Source organism: Sorex araneus, chromosome 11 (genome assembly GCF_027595985.1).
Source record: "Sorex araneus isolate mSorAra2 chromosome 11, mSorAra2.pri, whole genome shotgun sequence".
NCBI lineage: Eukaryota > Metazoa > Chordata > Mammalia > Eulipotyphla > Soricidae > Sorex > Sorex araneus.
This window is the reverse complement of record NC_073312.1, coordinates 35,255,649-35,275,458: the sequence shown is the minus strand read 5'-3', so window position 1 is coordinate 35,275,458 and position 19,810 is coordinate 35,255,649. Positions and strand designations below refer to the sequence as shown.

The 19,810-nt window shown below is 40.1% G+C and overlaps 1 protein-coding gene across 4 annotated transcripts in view; it reads left to right on the top strand.

Moving 5' to 3' along the window:
- The window catches only part of PCGF5 (polycomb group ring finger 5), a 110,377-nt gene that overhangs the window by 52,175 nt on the left and 38,392 nt on the right, over positions 1–19,810 (top strand). For 2 of the 4 annotated variants that reach the window (XM_055118925.1, XM_055118926.1), the window contains exon 2: positions 2,567–2,861. In XM_055118925.1, the coding sequence (XP_054974900.1) occupies positions 2,750–2,861 (112 nt within the window). In that variant the 5' untranslated portion in view covers positions 2,567–2,749. Of the gene's footprint in view, positions 1–210; positions 461–2,566; positions 2,862–19,810 lie in introns of those variants that run through there. The other 2 variants (XM_055118927.1, XM_055118924.1) reach the window with 2 other exon arrangements.

Sequence of the window (19,810 nt, the reverse complement as noted above, 5' to 3'; positions counted from 1 at the left end):
AGGAAGAAGAACCGAGATTAAATCTGGCAAAGCTACAATGTAGTACCACACTAGCGCCCGGCTCCCGGGAGGCAGGGAGGGCAGGGCAGCCGCGCCACCTGCGGGGAGCGCGGGCGGACGGGCTGGCGGGCGGGCGGGCGGGCCGGTGAGGGGCGTGGCCTGCGGGCGTGGCGCCGGGGGCGGGGCCGGGGCGGGCCGGCCGGCGCGCTGGCGGTTACGAGGGGGTGGAGTTGCCCTTGGAGGCGGTGCCCGCTCAGGGCCCCGAGGCCCGCCGCGCCCTATCGGGCCCGCGCCGAGTGGCCCCGCGGAGCCGGCGCGCTCCCGCCTGCAGGGGGAGGGCGGACGGGGCGCGGGGACCGGCCAGGCCGCGGCGGGCGCTGTTTCTCTTTCACTTTCCTTCCCTGGGAGGCCGGCGCGCTGGCGGGCGCGGAGCGGAGGCGGAGGAGGTGGCGGCCGCGGGGTAGGTGCCTGGAGGTTTGGAGCGTGGCCGGGGGGCGGGAGGCCAGGACCCCAAGGCTCCCCGCCCAACTTTGCGCCCGCCGCGGGCGCGGCGCGTCCAGGCACCTGCCGCGGTCGCTCCCGTCCAGCCTGGGGCCAGAAAGCGCCCCCCCCACGCCCTGCCACCCTGGGGGTGGTCGTGTGAGGTCCCGGGCTGCCCTGCTGCCCGCGGGGCGGGACGGGAGCGGGAGCGGGCGGCGGGCTGCGTGCACCGGCACCCGGGAGCGGCGGCGCCTGCCCCGCGGCCGAGCCCCGGCCCGGGCCCGCGCACCTGCCGACCGGGCGCGGCGGACTGAGCGGGAACTGCCCGGGCCCGAGCCGCGCCCCGGGTCCTGGCCGGAGGACGCGGAAAAGTTCCCTCCCGTGCCCACTCGCTCTCTGCAAGTACTTGCTTCCTTTGAAACCTGCCCTGGTGACAGGACACTGTGACTTGGAAGTCTCGAGCCCTCCCTCCAGGTCGGGACTGTGCCAACTCTCTCTGTCCGAGGACTTTTCCTGACTTTGTAGCTGCTCAGCAAACCTGTGGCCGTTAATTCCAGCGGATGGGAGGAAACCCAGATCCCAGGCTCGAATATGCAGTTCAGTGTCTTGCAGAGGGGCCTTTGGGGGCCAGGGACCTGAACTCGCACCCCCTGACTAATTCATCTTCTGTTTGACCTTCAAGAAGGGACGATTTTCGAGATGATAGGATGCTGACGCCCCGAATGTATTATTAGTGGGATGACTGACGGTTTCCTTTGCACAAGTTAGCTGGAGAAACACAAGTTCACACTCATTGAATTAACATAAGAAATCAGCACCTCCCCCCCCCCGTTGTTTTCTAAGGGGGCGCAATTTGTTGTGAGAAGTCTTTGAAACACTTTTTTTGGGGGGGGGGTGGAGGGTCACAAGCTAACTTTGCTAAACTTCTAAACTTCTCTGGGGTGGGGGAATTAATAGCATTCCATTTTTACTGTGTGCTGCTTTTGTTTGTAGAGTGTCTCGTTTAATTCTCACTGCTCTAGGAACCTGATTCTGTTATTTTCATTCTACAGTTAAGAAACTGGGGCTTGGAGAGGATAAGCAATATTGCTTAGGTTATGTTTTGCCTAGTATGCAGGTCTACTAATGTGACCAAAGATTCAAGATATGGAGGAAGACACCACAAAAGTGAAGTGTAGGTTAAAAATTAGAAGAGATTACACTGAGGATAATACTGGAGAAGGGCCTTGTAGAATGTAGATAGAGAAAGGGCTTGCTGGGTAGAAGGCAAAGAGTGTGCAGAGCAAACTTCCTTCAGTGTGCAGGAAGGAAAGTACTTGAAGGGCAGCCTGTGGAGGGTCTCATGTGACAGGCAAAGAAACTGAAACTTTTTTGTCTCAAAGAGAAGACACATTCTTTGAGAGGAGGGCCCCAGTTAAAGTGAAATATAACCAGCAGAAAGTAAAATGAGCTGCTAGTGGATGGGTGGTACACAAGTTGGGTGAATGGATGGAACGTAGGAAGACACCAATTTGTTTGTAGTGATGACTGGATTTCCGGTACAGAATAGAGATGGAGCATTCTGATAGGTGAGGACAATGGCTTACGTTGTGAGTCTTTTCATTTTTATCTGTAGGGAACCCCAGTAGAGTAATCAGACCAATAAATTTTTTTTAAAAAAATCAGAGGCTTTTTATGATAGTACAGTGGGTAGGGTGTTTGCTTTGTACACATTTGGCCTGGCTTTAATCCCTGGCACCACCTATAGTCCTCAGTCTGGCCAGGAGGGATCCCTGAGCACTGCCTGGTGTGCCCCCCAGCACCCCAAACAACAGGAAAAAATATCAGAAAAGTAAAGACAAAATGGGAGTACATGGCTTTGGGTATCACTTGTGTAAAGGTGATATTTGAAGCTTCAGAATGAGATTGATTTGTCATTTTGAATTAAATAGACAGGTTTTAAAATGATTCTGATAGTGGGGGAAGTTTTCTGTTCAACTCTTTGCTTAATTTGGAACTAGTAACACTTGCTGTTGATATAATGGTATTAGTATAATATGAGCAATTTGACAACAATTGTCCCACTTTTTTTCACTTATGAAAACAGATATGGAAAAGCAGAACCACCAAAAGAAGTGATGAGCAGCGATCTCATGATAAAACTGGATGTTTGTTCTTATGCCTCTGGATGCCCAGTTGGGAACGCCACACCAACTCCTGGGATCAGACCTTTATCCATATAATATCCCTCTTTGCCTGAACTACTGAAGCCAGTCCTAGCTAACCACGAATGGCTACTCAAAGGAAACACTTGGTGAAAGATTTCAATCCTTATATCACCTGCTATATCTGCAAAGGCTATCTGATCAAGCCAACTACGGTGACAGAATGCCTTCATACATGTGAGTATTTCTTTCTTTCATCTGCCTATTATAAGTTACTGGTTACATTTCCTCTTTTTAAACTACCATCTTTATATCTTAATTTTTAACACAATGAGTATTCTAAGAATTAAGTTCAAATTTAAGTAAGTTAAATTTGAACTTAACATTGGGATACCATCGGAAAGAAATTTTTCTTATGTTTATCATAATCATTGGCTTTCATCTGATTTAAAAATGTTTCAGAATTTAAAACCTTTATTGTTGGTTACAGCTTTTAAGAGGGCTATTTGAGGAGACAGGAGATAGTACAGAGATTAGGGTGCATATCACCCAACATAAATTCCCCTGAAGGATCACACATGCATCCCTGGTGGACTCCTTAGCACCAGCAGGTGTGGCCCTGGAGGTTCCCAAGCATCACCAGGTACATAGAGCCCTGGAAGTCCCTAAACACATATCACCAGAGTAACCTAAGTAATCCCTGTCACTGCAAGGCCACTTGCTTTAAGCAGCTGGTCTGGATATCTGAGGATTCACGGGTGAGCTCCTGGGGCTCCTGACCACTTCTCGAAAGATGCCGCCACACCAAAATGAACTATTTAGGATTTAAAAATATACTTTGAAGTGATATAGGGTATGCAGCTCATTGTTTGTTTTTATCAAATCACTTTTATTGAGGTATCATATATATATACAAAGAGATGTACATATTTGATGAATATAATTTAATGAGTTCAGTGCAAATATTGAACTCATCGCCATCCCTTCCATGCCATAAACTTAGCTATCACTACCAAAAGTTACCTTCTGTTCTCTTATTATTCTAATTTTTATAGTTAAAAGCACAAGATGATATCAGTTATATGTGGTATTTAGAATAATTGGATGAGGAAATGCAATGATTTAAGGGGGGATGGATGACTTGGCTTCAGAGTATAGGGAAGAGAAGGAAAGAACCTGCTGAGAAGCAAATGAGGAGTGGGGGCAATGGGACAAGGGGATTTGGGTACATTGGTGGTGTTGAGGAATGATAGAGCAAAATATCTAAACCAATTTCAGTTGACAGTACTGAAATCATGAGACCCAAACTTCAACAACCAAATTTAGAAAGGTGACTGTCAGTATGGCAGGCCGAGGGGGTTAGGTAGTGGGGTAAGAGAGGGAACCTGGGAACATTGGTGGAGAGAGGTTGACACTGGTGGCTAGATTGGTGCTGGAACATTGTATGTATAAAACCCAACTGTGAATAACTGTAAATCACAGTGATTTAATAAAATAAACACTTAAAAGCTATAATCTTAGCAAGTTTTAAGTATAAAGCAATAGTATTGTTAATTATAGTTATATAGTTTCATAGACTATGCTGTACAGAACTTATTCCTCCTGTATAATCAAAATTTTGTATTCTTCAACTAATCCATCAACCTTCTTCTCATTACCTGGGAACATGTTAGAAGTACAAATTATCAGGCTCTACCCAGAACGACTGAATCAGAAAGTCGGGGTTGGCCATGGCAATCTTTGTTTAACAAGCTCTCCAGGTGATTCTGAAACATATTCAGATTCAAGCAATATTATGCGGTGGAACTCCTAACAGGTTTCTTTCTAATTATATCAGAGAGGAAGAGCCATTTTTATAGCCATTTATGCAGGATTCCACGTACTTTTAGTATTCCTATCAACAAAACGTTAATTTTCCTATTTCAGCGAATGTAATTCTAGTATTCTGTTTTAATGCCTATAATGTATATCAGAGTAGATACCTACTTATTTCATTCAAGGTTTACAGTAGAATTGAATCAAGTTTTTGTTGATGTGATGTGAGAGAGATTTAGAGATTGTTTTGGAATGAGTGTGGAGACAAAAACAAGTCATTTGCCAAACCTCACAACAGATAATTCACAGATCTGTATTCCACATTAAATTCCATGGATTTGTATCAACTAAGATAATGTGGTATCTTTTTTTTATTTTTCCTTTAATGCTCCATTTCAACTATCCCCCTTTTGTTGGAATTACTTAATTTTAAATATGAAGCTTTAAACAGGGATGCAACATAGAATCATTTGCGAAATGGAAAATTTTTCTTAAATATTCTGTATTTTACCACAATAAAAATAGAATAATATCACATAGGTCATTGCTAAACTTGCACATACTCCTAACTCTAGAGGAGTTGGTGGATTTTCCATTGAGGTCTGGGCTTGTTTGTTTTTCTTTTTTGACCACACTTAATTATGTGTAGGTTATTTTGGTTTTGTGCTTGTAGGTCACTCCCAGGTGTTGCCCGGGATAAAACCTGGGTCTGTGTTAAATAGTAGCAAATGTTGTAAAGAGAAACACAAAAGGATTGTAACTAAGATAGATGTGTTTATTTTTTAACGAGTGTCAGGATTGGCCTTTAGAATGATAAGCCTTAGATGCAATATGAATGAATCTAAAAAGTGAATTAGTATAGTTGAAGATACAGTAAACAAATCCAGCCAAAAAGAATAGGAAATCGAAAAGATAGCAAGGAAAAATGAGATTATAAGAGAAATTATTGACAGTGCCAAAAGGAACAATTTCAGTATCATAGGAATTCCAGGAGACAACAGAGGGAGAGAAATAATACTAGTTGAAGAAATAATTGAAGGATTTTCCCAACCTGCAGAGGGAAATGGGAGCACAGATACAAAAGTCCCAGAGAATACCAAGCAGAGTAAACCCAAACAAAACTATATTGAGACATTTTGTAATCAGATGACAAGAACCAGAGATGGAGTCGGACTTCTTATACCCACAAGATAATATTAATACCTCATATATTGGGTAGGGGTGAAGGGGAATTAGATTTACAGCAGTTTTCTCCAGCAAAACTACATAACAGAAAAGAAGGGAACAGCATATACAAATTCTTGAAGGAAAAGAATTTCCAGCCAAGAATCCTCCTCTTCCAGCAAGGTTATCTCTCAGAGTTGTAGAGGGATATAAAAACATTCTCAAACAGCAGTTTCGGTCATATTTGAAATCTAACCCAGTCCTGGCACTGACACTAAAATGCCACATAGAAAAAGAAAAATATCATATAGCTTAAGTAACTAAACTACTCATACAGACATAGCAATAAATCTTTTCATATCAATTATTTCTCTAAATGTCAATGGACTTAACTCCCCCCACCATGAAATAACAGAGAGTAGCAGAATGGACTAGGAAACAAAACCTAACCTTCTGTTATTTACAGCAGACATACTTAAAACTCCCATGATAAACACAGGCCCATAGTCAGTGGTTGGAAGACAGATATACAGGCTAATGCCAGACAGGAAAAAGCAGGATAGTCATACTTATTTCAAACCAAATAGCTTTCAAACTAAAGAGCATGATAGAAGATAGGAAAAAACATTACATACTTGCTTAGGGTAATGAAGGCTATTACTTATCAACATATATGCACAGATGTATGGCAAGAAAATTTACATGTTAACTGCTGATATACCTGAGAAAATATATTGATGACGGCAAAGATAGTAATTGAGACTTCAGTATACCATTCTCATCATTGGACAGATCAATCAAGCAAAACTTGACTAAAGAAGCAAAGACCCTAAATGAAGAACTGGAAGAACTGAATCTAATAAACAGTCAGAACCCTCCAGACCTCGTAAAATAAATATACATTCTCCACTGCACATGGTACATTCTCCAAGATAGAGCACGTCATAGGACACAACTTGAATGTCCAAAATATAAAAATCATACTATGTGTCTTCTCAAACCACAAAGACACAAACATTGAAATCAAAGTGTCAAAAAAAAAAATTACCTGGAAACTAAACTCCATATAGTAGCTGGATCAAAGAGGAAGTCAAAGAAGAAATCGAAAGATTTCCTTATTTTCTTATTCCTCGAAATAAAAATGTAGACACCAACTATCAGAACCTGTAGGACATAGCAAAAGCAGTGCCACATGGAAAGCTTAAAGCTATTCAGTAGCACACAAGGAAGAAAAAAGGGGCTGGGGCCGGAGCGATAGCACAGCGGGTAGGGCGTTTGCCTTGCACGCAGCCGACCCGGGTTCGATCCCCGGCATCCCATATGGTCCCCCAAGCACCGCCAGGAGTAATTCCTGAGTGCAAAGCCGGGAGTAACCCCTGAGCATCGCTGGGTGTGACCCAAAAAGCAAAAAAAAAAAAAAAAAAAAGAAAGAAAGAAGGGGCTAAAATTAATGATTTGACCTAGAGTTAGAGAAATTAGGGAAAAAACAACAAATGAATCATAAACCCAAGTAGAAGGTAGCAGATAATAAAAAATAATGTCAATCAGTGATAAACAGAAAATAATATGAAAACCAAGAGTTGGGTATTTAAAAGAGTACATAAGATTTGACTAACCCTTAGCCCAATTCACTAAGAATAAAAGAAAACCAGAATAAGAACAGAGATGACAAACTACAACAGACACCTCAGAATTTTTATTTTTAAATCATGAGGTTATCATGAAATATGCCTCTAAGCTCAAGAATTTCTAAAAGAAATGGGTGAATTCTAAGAATCATTAGAATTACCAAGATTGATCCAAGAGAAAACAGAAAACCTGAATAAACCAATCTTAAGTAAAGAAGTTGAAACAATAATTAAAAATCTCTCCAAGAACAAAAGTCCAAGTCCAGATGTATTCACTGATTTGTTCTGCTGAAACTTCAAAGAAAACTTAATGCCCATACTGCACAAGTTCTTCCAAAATATCAAGGAAATAAAAATCCTACTGAATAACTTATATGAAGCAAATGTAAGACCGTTGTGGCTAAGAAGACAGAAACAGTACTGATAAATTTATAGACCAGGGCCAAAGTGATAGTACAGCAGGTAGGGCATTTGCCTTGCATGTGGCCAACCTGGGTTCAATCCCTGGTATCCCATAGGGTCCCCTGAGCACCACCAGGAGTAATTCCTGAGTGCAGAGGCAGGAGTAACCCAAAAAGTAAAAAAAAAGAAAATAAAAGAAAAGAAAAGAAATCTATAGATCAATATCCCTGATGAACATTGATGAAAGGATACTAAACAAAATTCTAATGAACTGAATACGGCATTATATCAGAAGAGTTACAAATGATTAAATGAGATTCATACCAGAGATGCAAGGATAGTTCAGTATATGCAGATCAATTAGTGTAATAGCATCATAGCAACAAAAAAAAGATAAAAATCATATAGTCATATCAGTTGAAGTAAGGAGAACTTTTGGCAGGATCCAATATCCAATATGATAAAAAAAAAAACCCTTAAAAAAATTAGGGATAAAAAGAACATGCTTAAAGATAGTAATGGCCACATAAAGTACCACAACCAATATCATACTTAATGGTGAAAAACTGAAAGGCCCCCCTGAGATGAGGCACAAGGCAAGGATGTCCATTGTCACCACTCTTATACAACATAGTTTTGGAAGTCTTCACTATAGCAGTTAGGAAAAATTATCAAAGGAATCCAAATTAGAAAATCACTATTTACAAACAATATGATACTGTTCATTGAAAACCTTAAGGTTTACCCCCCCAAAAAATTAAACTCTTAGAATTAATAAATACAGCAAAATGTCAAGTTACAAAATTGATAAAGAAAAAATTGGCATTTATGTACCTATTCCTGTACCTAAATAATGAACTAAATCAAAAGAAAACTTAAAAGACTATTCTTTCCAAAGAAGTTCTCTAAAACATCAAATACCTAGGAATCAACAAAGGAAGTGAAAGAATAAAACAGTGAAAACTATAAATCACTGCTAAGATAAATAGAAGAGAACATAAGGAAATGGAAGGATATTTCCTATTTATAAATTGGAGGAATTAACATTCTCAAAATAACCAAAGCATTCTACAGATTCGGTGCAATCCCCATTAAAATTTTGACATGTTTCAAAGACTTGGGATAAGCTATTAAAATTTGCATGGAACCATAAAACTAAATAGCCAAAGAAATACTAAGAAGGAAAAAAAGATAGACATTGTATTTTCTGGTTTTGAACTATATCACAAAGCTATAACAATAAAAACTTCATGGAATACTAGAATAAAGATTGACTTGCAGAACAGTGGACAGATTTGAGAGTCCTAAATTAAGCCCCAGATTATGGGCATCAAATTAAAAAGCCTTTTGCACAGTAAAAGAAAAGCAGGCTATAAGCACCCTATTGAATGTAGAAAATAATTGCATACAATACATTAGATAAAAGCTAGTAATAAGATCTATAATGCACTCACAGAACTTAACACGAAAAAAACAACAACAACAATGAACTCTTCCAAAAATGGGACTAGGAGGTGAATACTTTTCCTAAAGAAGATAAATGGATGGCCAACAAGGCATAATGATCATTAATGATTATAGAAATGCAAATCAAAACTCTTGAGATATCTCATACCAGTAATAAAAGTACATGTCAAAAAGTGTGGAGATAGCCAGTTGTGGTGGGGTTGTGGTGAGAAAGGAACCGTCATACACTGCTGGTGGGAATGTTGTCAGTATCAGCCTCTGTGGAAAGCAATGTGGAGAGCTCTCAAAAAAAAATAGGAATCGAAGTCCCATGTGACCCATCACACCCCTTCTTGGCATCTGTCCCCAAATCTCAAAGACATTAATTTGAAAGGATATATGCACATCTATGTTCATCACAGTGCTTAGTACAATAGCCAAGATAGGGGAACCCAGATGCCCAACTATGGATGAATGGATCGAGACGTTGTGGTATATATACACAATTGTATACTCTGCAGCTCTAAGAATGTACAAAATCATTAATTTGCTGCAGCATCATAGATGGAATTAGAGTCAGAAGGACAGGGATAGATACAGAATGACCTCTCACTTGTGGGACTTTTAAAGATACACAGCAGGGTAACACAAAGGATCAACACAATGGAAGAAATGATCACACAGAGTTTTGCTAGGGATGGGGGTTAAAAAGGACCATTGGGCACTGGTGAAGGGATGGGTTCCCGAACTTTGTATGAGGGAAGCATAAGCACAAATCCGTAACTCATGGTGATTCATTAATTAAAAATAAATAAATTTATTATAAAAAAAAGGACCATTGGGGTTCCTGGAGAGGAAGGTTGGTACGCTGGTGATAGCTGTGATGTTGGAATTATGTACATGGGAAACATTAACAGTATTGTAAATCAAAGAACCTCAACAAAAAAAGCTAAATTTAAGAAAACTAAGTATATGAGCTCCGTGACTGTGAGTGACCCCTGGTCATTGCAGCAACTTCCAAAGAATAGGAAGAGGAATAAAACAAAGCATCATTTATGAGCGTTAGCTATAAATGGTCATCACAGTACTAGAGCTAAATCCACATTAACCATGGTTATGTGTCTGTAAGATAATTTTAATAACCAAGCATAAGGAAATGAATGGGCACACACATATTTATTGTAGTCTATAATTCAGTGTTGTACATAATCAATAGGAGTGGTAAATATTATGAACTTGGAACTTTGCAAGCAACACTTCTCATGGTACAAAGAGAATGACTATATGTACTTTTGGATATATATTTTTCCTCCTTAGTGAATTCAACTACTTTGAAACATTGGTTACCTATAGAGATGTCTCTCTATTCTTTTCTTTTTTGGGGTCAGAATCCTTTCTTCTGAGCTTCAGAATCTTCCCAGCTGTCCACTTGGTTGTCCTAAAACTATGTGAACTCAGTCTACTACAAATGAATGAGTGGGTTGTGAACACTCAGTGTTCAAGCAGGAAATATGATACACACATGATTCTCTTTACCACACTTGATTCTCTTTACCATTACTACACATCTGGTGTCTTTACTACTACTACAATCTGTCTCCACATAGACTCCCTCCCCTTTCACTATTCTTATTTATACCCTTATCATGTCTCTCCAGAGCCACTGCTGTTATTCAGAGTGCTGATCATTTGAAAAAGCTTGGTGCTTTGTCACTCGTTCTTCATGCTAACTCCAATTTCTTAGAAACACCTTGTTGCTTTGCAGCATAAATTAGAATCATTAGTTGTTAACAGTGCCTGTCTGCTTGCCTCTTCCTCTTCGATTTCCTACACATCGATACATAGGTTAAAGTAATCTGCTGAAATTCATTTCTCCTATATGTCTGGGTGACCATTACTCTTCCTTTAAAACTCAGCTTTTCCAAGATAATCATCTGATATCACATATTAAGGCTGTCATTCCTTACCACTTCAGTGCTCAATATTATTTTAAATAAATAAATGGCTAATTTCTTGTTTTATTGTATTTTAGAGATTCAGATGCAGTGATAGGTACATCGAAGGGAATGTAGTCAGTGTTAAACATTACAAAGTGTAAAAAACTTCAGGTTTCAGAGAGGGAGAGGGAAAGAAAGACTGGACTGGGTGGGAAATTGACAGTTGTAGATGAAAGGCAGCTGTATATTGTATGTAAAGTTCTGGAAAACTTTTAGAAGTTGCTTGCATTGTATTGTCTGTTGGTTGTATAAATCTGTCACTGTCATCCTGTTGCTCATCGATTTGTTCGGGTGGGCACCAGTAACGATCTCATTAGAGACTTATTGTTACTGTTTTTGGCATATCCAGTACGCATGGGTAGCTTGCCAGGCTCTGCCGTGCGGGCTCCATACTCTCAGTAGCTTGCTGGGCTCTCCGAGAGGGGAAGAGGAATCCAACACCGGTCAGCCGCGTGAAAGGCGAAAGCCCAACCTCTGTGCTATCGCTCCAGCCCAGTTGTGACATAAAATGAAAGCCTTTTCACTTAAACTAAGAACAAAGTATTTTGTTTCAGCAGCTAAAATGTGAATTCTATAGTATATTCATTAACTTTTTTTGTGGTTAGAAACCACTTTAAGAATCTGAGTGTTGTTGGTGGGAATGTCGACTGGTCCAGCCTCTTTGGAAAACAATATGGGCATTCCTTCAAAACTAGAAATTGAGCTTCCATATGACCCCGCAATACCAATTCTGGGAATAGATCCCGAGGATACAAAAAAAGCATGGTAGAAATAATATCTGCACCTATGTTCATTGCAGCACTGTTCACAATAGCCAGAATCTGGAAACAATTCGAATGCCCAAGAACAGATGACTAGTTAAAGAAATTTTGGTACATCTACACTTTGGTTTACCTACACAATGGAATACTGTGTAAGTGTTAGGAAAGATAAAGTCAAGAAATTTGCTTGTAAGTGGATGGACATGGAGAGTATCATGCTAAGTGAAATGAGTCAGAGAGGGACAGACATAGAATGACTGCTCATTTGTGGAATATAAAATAGCATCATATGAGACTGACACCCAAGGACAGTAGACACAAGGGCCAGGAATATTTCCCCATAGTTGGAAGCCTGACTCATGAGCTAGGGGAGAAGGCAGCTAAATAGAGAAGGGATCACTAAGACAATGATGGTTGGAGGAATCGTTCAGAATGTGACATGTGTGCTGAAAGTAGGTAAAGGACCAAACATGATAACCTCTCAGTATCTGTATTGCAAACCATAATGCCTAAAAGTAGAGAGAGAGTATGGGGGAAATTGTGTGCGATGGAGGCAGGGGGTGGGTTGGAAAGGGCAGAGGATACACTGGGGATATTGGTGGTGGGGAATGTGCACTGGTGGAGGGATGGGTGTTTGATCATTGTGTGACTGAAACTCAAACATGAAGACTTTGTAACTGTATCATGGTGATTCAATTGAAAACATTTTTTAAATAAATATTTTACAAATTTGTTTAAAGCCCTCCATTAGAGAAAATGGGGGAAAGGTGTAATTTTCCCCTTTCAAAATTTCAGCCCTGTTTTTAGAACAACATAATAGGACTGAAGAACTAAAAGGACATTTGTTTCAAAAAATTAGAATTGCAGGAATTAGAGAAAAGAAGGTTTATTTACAGATGTCTGACCATTTGTAGTTACTTTAACTATAGATATAAATTGGGTTACTACCTACCAGCAAAGTGAGGAGAAAAGACCTTTTGAAAGTTTTAGGTTTTATGCTAAATGAAACCTAAAACCTAAATGCCAAGGTCATTGCTGATGTTATTGTAAGAGAAGAGCCAATGGGGGGATTTTTTAGTCAAAATGCTATAATAAAGAAAAACACTAAATCTCTTTTAAAAAAAAAAGAATCTGAGTGTTGTAGGATCTGAGAGACAGCACAGGATTTAAGTCATTTGGCTTTCACACAACTGACCCCAGCTTAACTGTGAGTCCCAGCACCACATGTGGTCCCCCAAGTAATAGTAATATGTAATGATTAAGAAGAGACTTGGTAATTCTGTGTGGTAATCTTTATTTGAAGATGGTAATATTTAAGTACTCAACTAGTGTTTTTGAACAAAGTTAAATACACAAATTTTTTTTGGCTGTTGGCCACATCCAGAATACTCAGAGCTCACTCATGGTTCTGTGTTCAAGGATCACTCCTGGGGGTCGCAGGAAACCATATAGAGTGCCAGGGATTGAACCTAGGTTTGTTGTGTTCAAGACATGTACCCTAGCCACTATACTATACCATGCCCCAAGTCTACAAATAATTAAGGTACAGAGAACTCAGTATGTTGATATTAACTGGTTTTTGTTTGTTTGTTTTGTTTTGCTTTTTGGGTCACACCTTTCGATGCACAGGAGTTACTCCTGGCTTTGCACTCAGGAATTACTCCTGGCGGTGCTCTGGGGACTATATGGGATGCTGGGAATCGAACCTGGGTCGGCCACGTGCAAGGCAGACGCCCTACCCACTGTGCTATCAGTCCAGCCTGATATTAACTATTTTAAAGATCTTTGCCACCTACACTTGCTGTTCGAAGCGCAGAAGATGACCAGCATCTTTGAGCAGTAACACCACTTGGGAATTTATTAGAAGTATGAGTTTTTTTTTTTTATTTTTAAAAAAGTTCACCCCCGCCAAAGAGGGGGGTGGACAGGTTTATTGAATTTATTTATTCAAACTGGGAAGGGGGCAGCTGGACGGCTGGACTCTCCCAGCCCCAGGTCCCCTGCCCGGGATAGGGCCCTGCCAGAGAGGGAGGAGAAGCCTGGGACCTGCAGCTGCCCACAAGGGAAGCACCCATTACCACTCCCCTGGGAGCCCTCTCGGGAACCCCCAATCTGGAAAGAAAACCAAGAGCCAAAGAAACATGGACCAGGCTAGGGGGGATGGGACTGGGGGCGGGAAAGCAGGCAGAGGGCAAGCTCGGAGCCTGCGGTTAGACTGTACTTCTTGAGGTGGCCCAGAGGGCGGGGGTCGGGGGGCTGCCAACCTAGGCTGGAAGTTCCTCTGGAGCCCTTCCCAGAATGGCTTTGGGGTCCCCCCACCAACAACCTGGTGCGGGTGGCAGAGGGGAGAGGCACTCTCCGGCCGGGAGCTGCCAGGGCCCATCCCTGGCTGGGCGCTGGCCAAGTCCACTGAGGGCCAGAAGGTGTGCTAGCACTGGACAGCTCCCCACCCTCCCCGCCTGGACCCGCAAAGCCAGGGGCAACTGGGGAGGAAAGAGGATTCTGAGATAGAGGCAACAAGCAGGCAGTGAGGCTGACCCTGGCCCTACCGAGGTCACTGGGCCTGTCGAAGAAGTATGAGTTCTTTGACCTAACCATAGATGTACTGAATCAGAGCCTCTGAGGAGAAGGCCAGGAAGCTGTGTAATAACAGGCTCTCCTGGTGATTCTGTGGTGAATTAAAGTTTAAGATGCCTTCAGTGGACTAAAATTTTATAATAATAGTATTCATATTGTGTTTTTATCATTTAGTAATTAAAATAAATACTAAAAAAGAATTAATATCGAATATTTGTGGTTATGAGCCTTATTTAACCCTCCCAGGAATTTTTATGAAGAATTAATTGTGTCAGTCATCATACAAACATGGTGGTCTGTGACTAGAATTTATGTCTTAGCAAGAGACTTGACAGTAAAGCAAGTAAATAATAATGCTTTCAGGCTTCAAGTATAATAAGCACTCTGAAGAAAAATAAAGCAGAGTGAGGTCTTTCTTAAAAGTTACCTTTTGAGCAGAGACAAGAATAATAGAAAGGAGCAAGCTTTGGGGTTTGAAGAAGAAAACTCCAAGTTCTCATTTCATTGTTTTATTTTTCCAGAGACAAAACTCAGAAAGGTTAAATTATAACAACATAAGTCAGAAATGGGTGATTTAATATCTAGTGGAGGCAAATCTTTTTCTTAAGTTATGATAGTTCCTTATTTTTTATTTTTTCTTTCTGCTTAGTATTTTTTTTTCAAATTTCATTAAGCAACATGTGACTTAAATTTATACATATGTTTTTTTGCGCATAGTCATTTAATATACCTATCTATATTTTCATTAATATATTCATCCTTTCACAAACCACCCAAACAGAAATTATAAAGTTTCAGCAGGTACTAATATGTCTTAGGATTGATTCTATTAGAAGAGAAGTCATTGGTATACTGGTGTTGCATATTTCAAATAGTATTTTAGTAGAAACTAGTCACTCATTCACAAGAGTGATTATAAGAGTGACTAGTGTTGATGATTCATGATGATTCTTTTTAAATAAAAAGAATGATTATAGGGCTTTAGATGTCATCTATTATTAAGAATAATGTTCAATATTATATGTATAGTTCATTTAGTTTTCGAAACTGCATTAAGTAGCAAAGTGTATTTAAATAGTTGAGCAAATGTTACGGACACTAAAAGATAATTAGAAGATAACAAAAGTGGTAATTGTCCTCTATATTGGCTTTCTAAAATAAACTATATCAAAATGAGTTAGAGCCTATACCAATGATGAATTGTGAAAACACACACACATACAAAATCCAAAATGCTGAGGTATTCAGAGGTAGAAATCGTGGCCAGTGTACGTGTATGTTTAAATGTTTGCACAAAGGTTGAATGAAAACATCATAAACAAGTATTATCCAACTGTGTAGTAAAAACAAAAGATAATTTTCATATGGCAATTTAAGCACCAGTGAACAAAGCTATAGTCTCAGAATACTCAAACGTTGGCATCTTTTTTATTGGTTAACAGAAAATGATAGTATTTATTAAAAATTGAAAATAGATTTTAGTTTATATTGAATTACCTTTTAAATTCTCAAAAATTACCAGTTTGAGGTTATGAATGTGACTCAGTGATTAGGGTACAAGGCTCCTAAATGTGAGCCTCTAGCACTGGGGGGGAGGGGAAATGTTAGTAATTTCAGAGTCACTTCCATTGCTTAGTTGAAAATGTAGGTTGATTTCTGACTTAACCACAATAGTGTGATTGTTGGCTCTAAAGCTTTGGTCACATTTCTGTTCCTGACCCATCTGTCCTTGTTTTTTCTACCAATTTCTACTGATTACATTCTCCTAGTACCATTCTGAGCATGCCTACCCTGAGCAGGACACATCAGGCAGCAAGGGCAGTAAGTAAGTCACAGTTTATAGTAGAAGGCTTGCAATTTCAAATAAACCTGTATTCAAGGTAGACCTCATTAAGAACGTGATTTAAGGAGATAAAGGAGTTAACTAAACATGGGTGAAGAGTATTTTGGATTAAGGGAAGGAAAAAAGCTCAAACTCTGACATAGAATTATACCTGCCAGGTTGAGAAAATGGTCAAGGGACCTCTGTAAGTGGATAGCAGTTAAGTGAAGGAGAGTTCGGAGGTAATGGATGGAAATGAGTGTAAGTTGTTGACACTATTCATGCCTTATAGAGCCACTTAAGAGATTTCAGTTTTACTCCAAGTAAAATGAAGACCTGTACCAGGCGTAGTTTTGAGTAGAGGAATGACAAGTTTTGATTTATGTTTAATTTCGTCACTCAGTTTACTTTGAAATAAACCTGTTAAGAGGCTATTGCAGTAATCCAGGCTTGCCTCAGTAATAAAACGTGGTCAGATTCTGAATGTTTTAAAGGTACAGTCAAACTTGCTAAGGGTCTGTATATTGCTCTAAAAATTAAAAAAATTTTATGACTGAGGTCAAAGGGCTGCATTGCTTTCCTGATATATCAGAGTTCCAGTGTTCAAACCCCAGTACCACATGATCCTTTAAGTACTGCTGGTTGTAGGCCCGTGGCCTATAAGCACCACTAGGTATGGCCGTGGTGACCTCTATCACCACTGGGCTTGAACAGCAGTACATTGCCAGATCTACACATTAATCTGTCCATCCCACATAGCTGGATCAAGTGTCCCTTGTAGTGCCCCCACCCCAACCGGGCTCTGTGTGGAGTCAGGTTGTATTCAGTGACTGGTATCTTAGAAACGTGAAGGATAAAAATGTCATCTGATCATATAGGGGAAATGAGGGTAAATAAGCAAGAGACTAATTTTTGAAAATTAAATGTAAGTTATGAGACATGTAAATGGAATTTTCCAATTGGATGTTAAACATATGAGTCTAGAGATGATTTATCAGTGTACATATCATGTTTAAACAATGAAAATTTCAAGGGAATAAGTGAAGATACAGGTTCAAGTGCTGAGCCTTGGGGTATTAAGAAAGAGTTAGTAAAGTAGAAGGAAAACCAAGTTATGTGATCTTGGGAGACAAAATGCAAACAGTATTGAGGAGGAGAGTTCAGCTGAGTCAGCTGTGTTATATATGAGAATAGCACTGTAGCACGGTCGTCCCATTGTTCATCGATTTGCTCTAGCGGGCACCAGTAATGTCTCCATTGTGAGACTTGTTACTGTTTTTGGCATATCTAGTACGTCACGGGTAGCTTGCCAGGCTCTGCTGTGTGGGCCGGATACTCTCAGTACGGATACTCTCAGTAGCTTACTGGGCTTTCAGAGAGGGCGGAGCGATAGCACAGCAGGTAGGGCATTTGCCTTGCACGAGGCAACCCTGGTTCGATTCCTCCACCCCTCTCAGACAGCGATGTAAGAGAATAGAAAAGTTAATTTACACTTTGGGGGATGGTTATGGGCCATACTGGTGTTCCTCAGAGCTTACTCCTGGTTCTGTTCTCAGGAACCATACCTGGCCATGCTTGGGGTACATATGGGATACCAGGCCAAGCACCCTACCTGCTGTACTGTCACCCCAGACCCTGTTTTGCACTTTTTAATTTAAGTAGCATTGTAGCACTGTCATCCTATTGTTATCAATTTGCTCGAGTGGGCACTAGTAACATCTCCATTGTGAGACTTGTTACTGTTTTTGGCATATTGAATATGCCATAGGTAGCTTTCCAGGCTCTGCCATGAGAGCAGGATACTCTTGGAGAGGGACGGAGAAATCGAACCTGGGTTGGCCATGTGCAAGGCAAATGCCCTACCAGCTGTGCTATTGCTCCAGTCCTTTAATTGAAATAATGCTGTATTATAATATGTAAGTTTCAGGTGTGCATCATAAATCAACATCTGTATATTGTTCACCACTGAAAGTCCATTACCATACTGTTCCTCTTTTACCCAGTGTATTTACTTTATTTCCCCCTTCCTTCTGAAGACCACTAGATTTAGCAAGAGTAGGTAGTGGGTAATCTTGTCAAGCAATTTCAATAGAGTGGTACCAAATGAAGAGGTGAGAGAATGGGAAATGTTTTATGTCCTGGTTTTGATCATTATACTGTGACTATGTGAAGATTTTACTTAAAGGTATTGATACAGTCAAGAAAGAATGGGAAGAAAGGAATTAGAGTTTGTTTGGGGAATTTTGAAATGTAATAAAAACTAACAAGAGAAATACAGTCCATGGAAGTTTGGGTTTTGTTTTTGTTTTTGAAATGGGGAAATAGTATGTTTGAATATTGATGAGAATCTTTATTAGCTAGCAGATGATTGAAGTAGGGAAAGGTGATAATGGAGCAATGCATTTGGGTCACTGGTTAGGTATCTAGTGCATAAAGTAGAGATTGACATCTAATAGGCATATGAAATTTATGGGGATATGTAAGAGTACTAAGATGCTAGTGAGTGATTGGTGTAGTGATACAAATTTTCATTTCTTTCAGTCTCTCTCTCTCTCTCTCTCTCTCTCTCTCTCTCTCTCTCTCTCTCTCTCTCTCTCTCTCTCATTCTCTCTCTCTCTTTAGTAAAGTAACCTTAGTTACCAGTGGAGAGACTTGAGCATTGGTTTTAGCTTGATGGATCAGGAGCTTTGAATGTGTGCCTGACAAATGAAAGACTCACTTGAGGTTCATGGTCATATCAACTAACATTTCCAGTGATTAGTGGCTACCATATTGGACAGTCCAGATATAGAATATAAATAATTCCCCAACAGCTTCCTAAGGCACAAATATTGCTTTAACCTTAAGCAATTAACACCACCTTATTCTTGAAATAGTGCACAACTTGGATGGAAGAGAGGTATATTTCTTTCTTCAATCTGGATTTTATCTTTATTTCCTGTTAAGGCAGTTCTTCCCCTTACCCAATGAATGACTCAAGTGAGAACTTGATTTGAGCATGTCATGTGGATCTGTTTGTCCAAGGCTTTTAGATAACCGGGAGGAATTCCTAAATTCTTGAGCATGATAAGCCTTTTGAATCACAAGGATCAGAGCTCCAGGGTGGGGTCATAACATCAGGTTAGGATCAAGCTTTGCAATACCCTTAGTTCTTGCTGCCTTTTTTTTTTTCTTTTTTTTGGTTTTCCCATATTTCAGGGACTGACGTGAAGAGTAAATACCAGTAATTTTCTAAAAGAATACAGCTTCTCTTCTTACATTTCAGTAAGGTTTACCAAGACAGCCCCCTCTGCCTGAACATTATTTTTACTTTTTAGAAGTTTTTAGGTGCCAAGAGAATTAGTGCTGGGGGACGTATTTATACAGGTAGATACAGATAGATAAATACATGTTTATATATATCTATAAATTTATATATGTGATATATATTTATGTGTATGATATAAATGTTTATATGTGTTTTATATATCACATATATAAATTTTTCTGATTCTTTCAGTCAGATTTTATGTAGCTGTATGTAATGGTGAAAAGAGTGAGGATGGAATTCCTCCTCAACCAGTCATTATCTAAG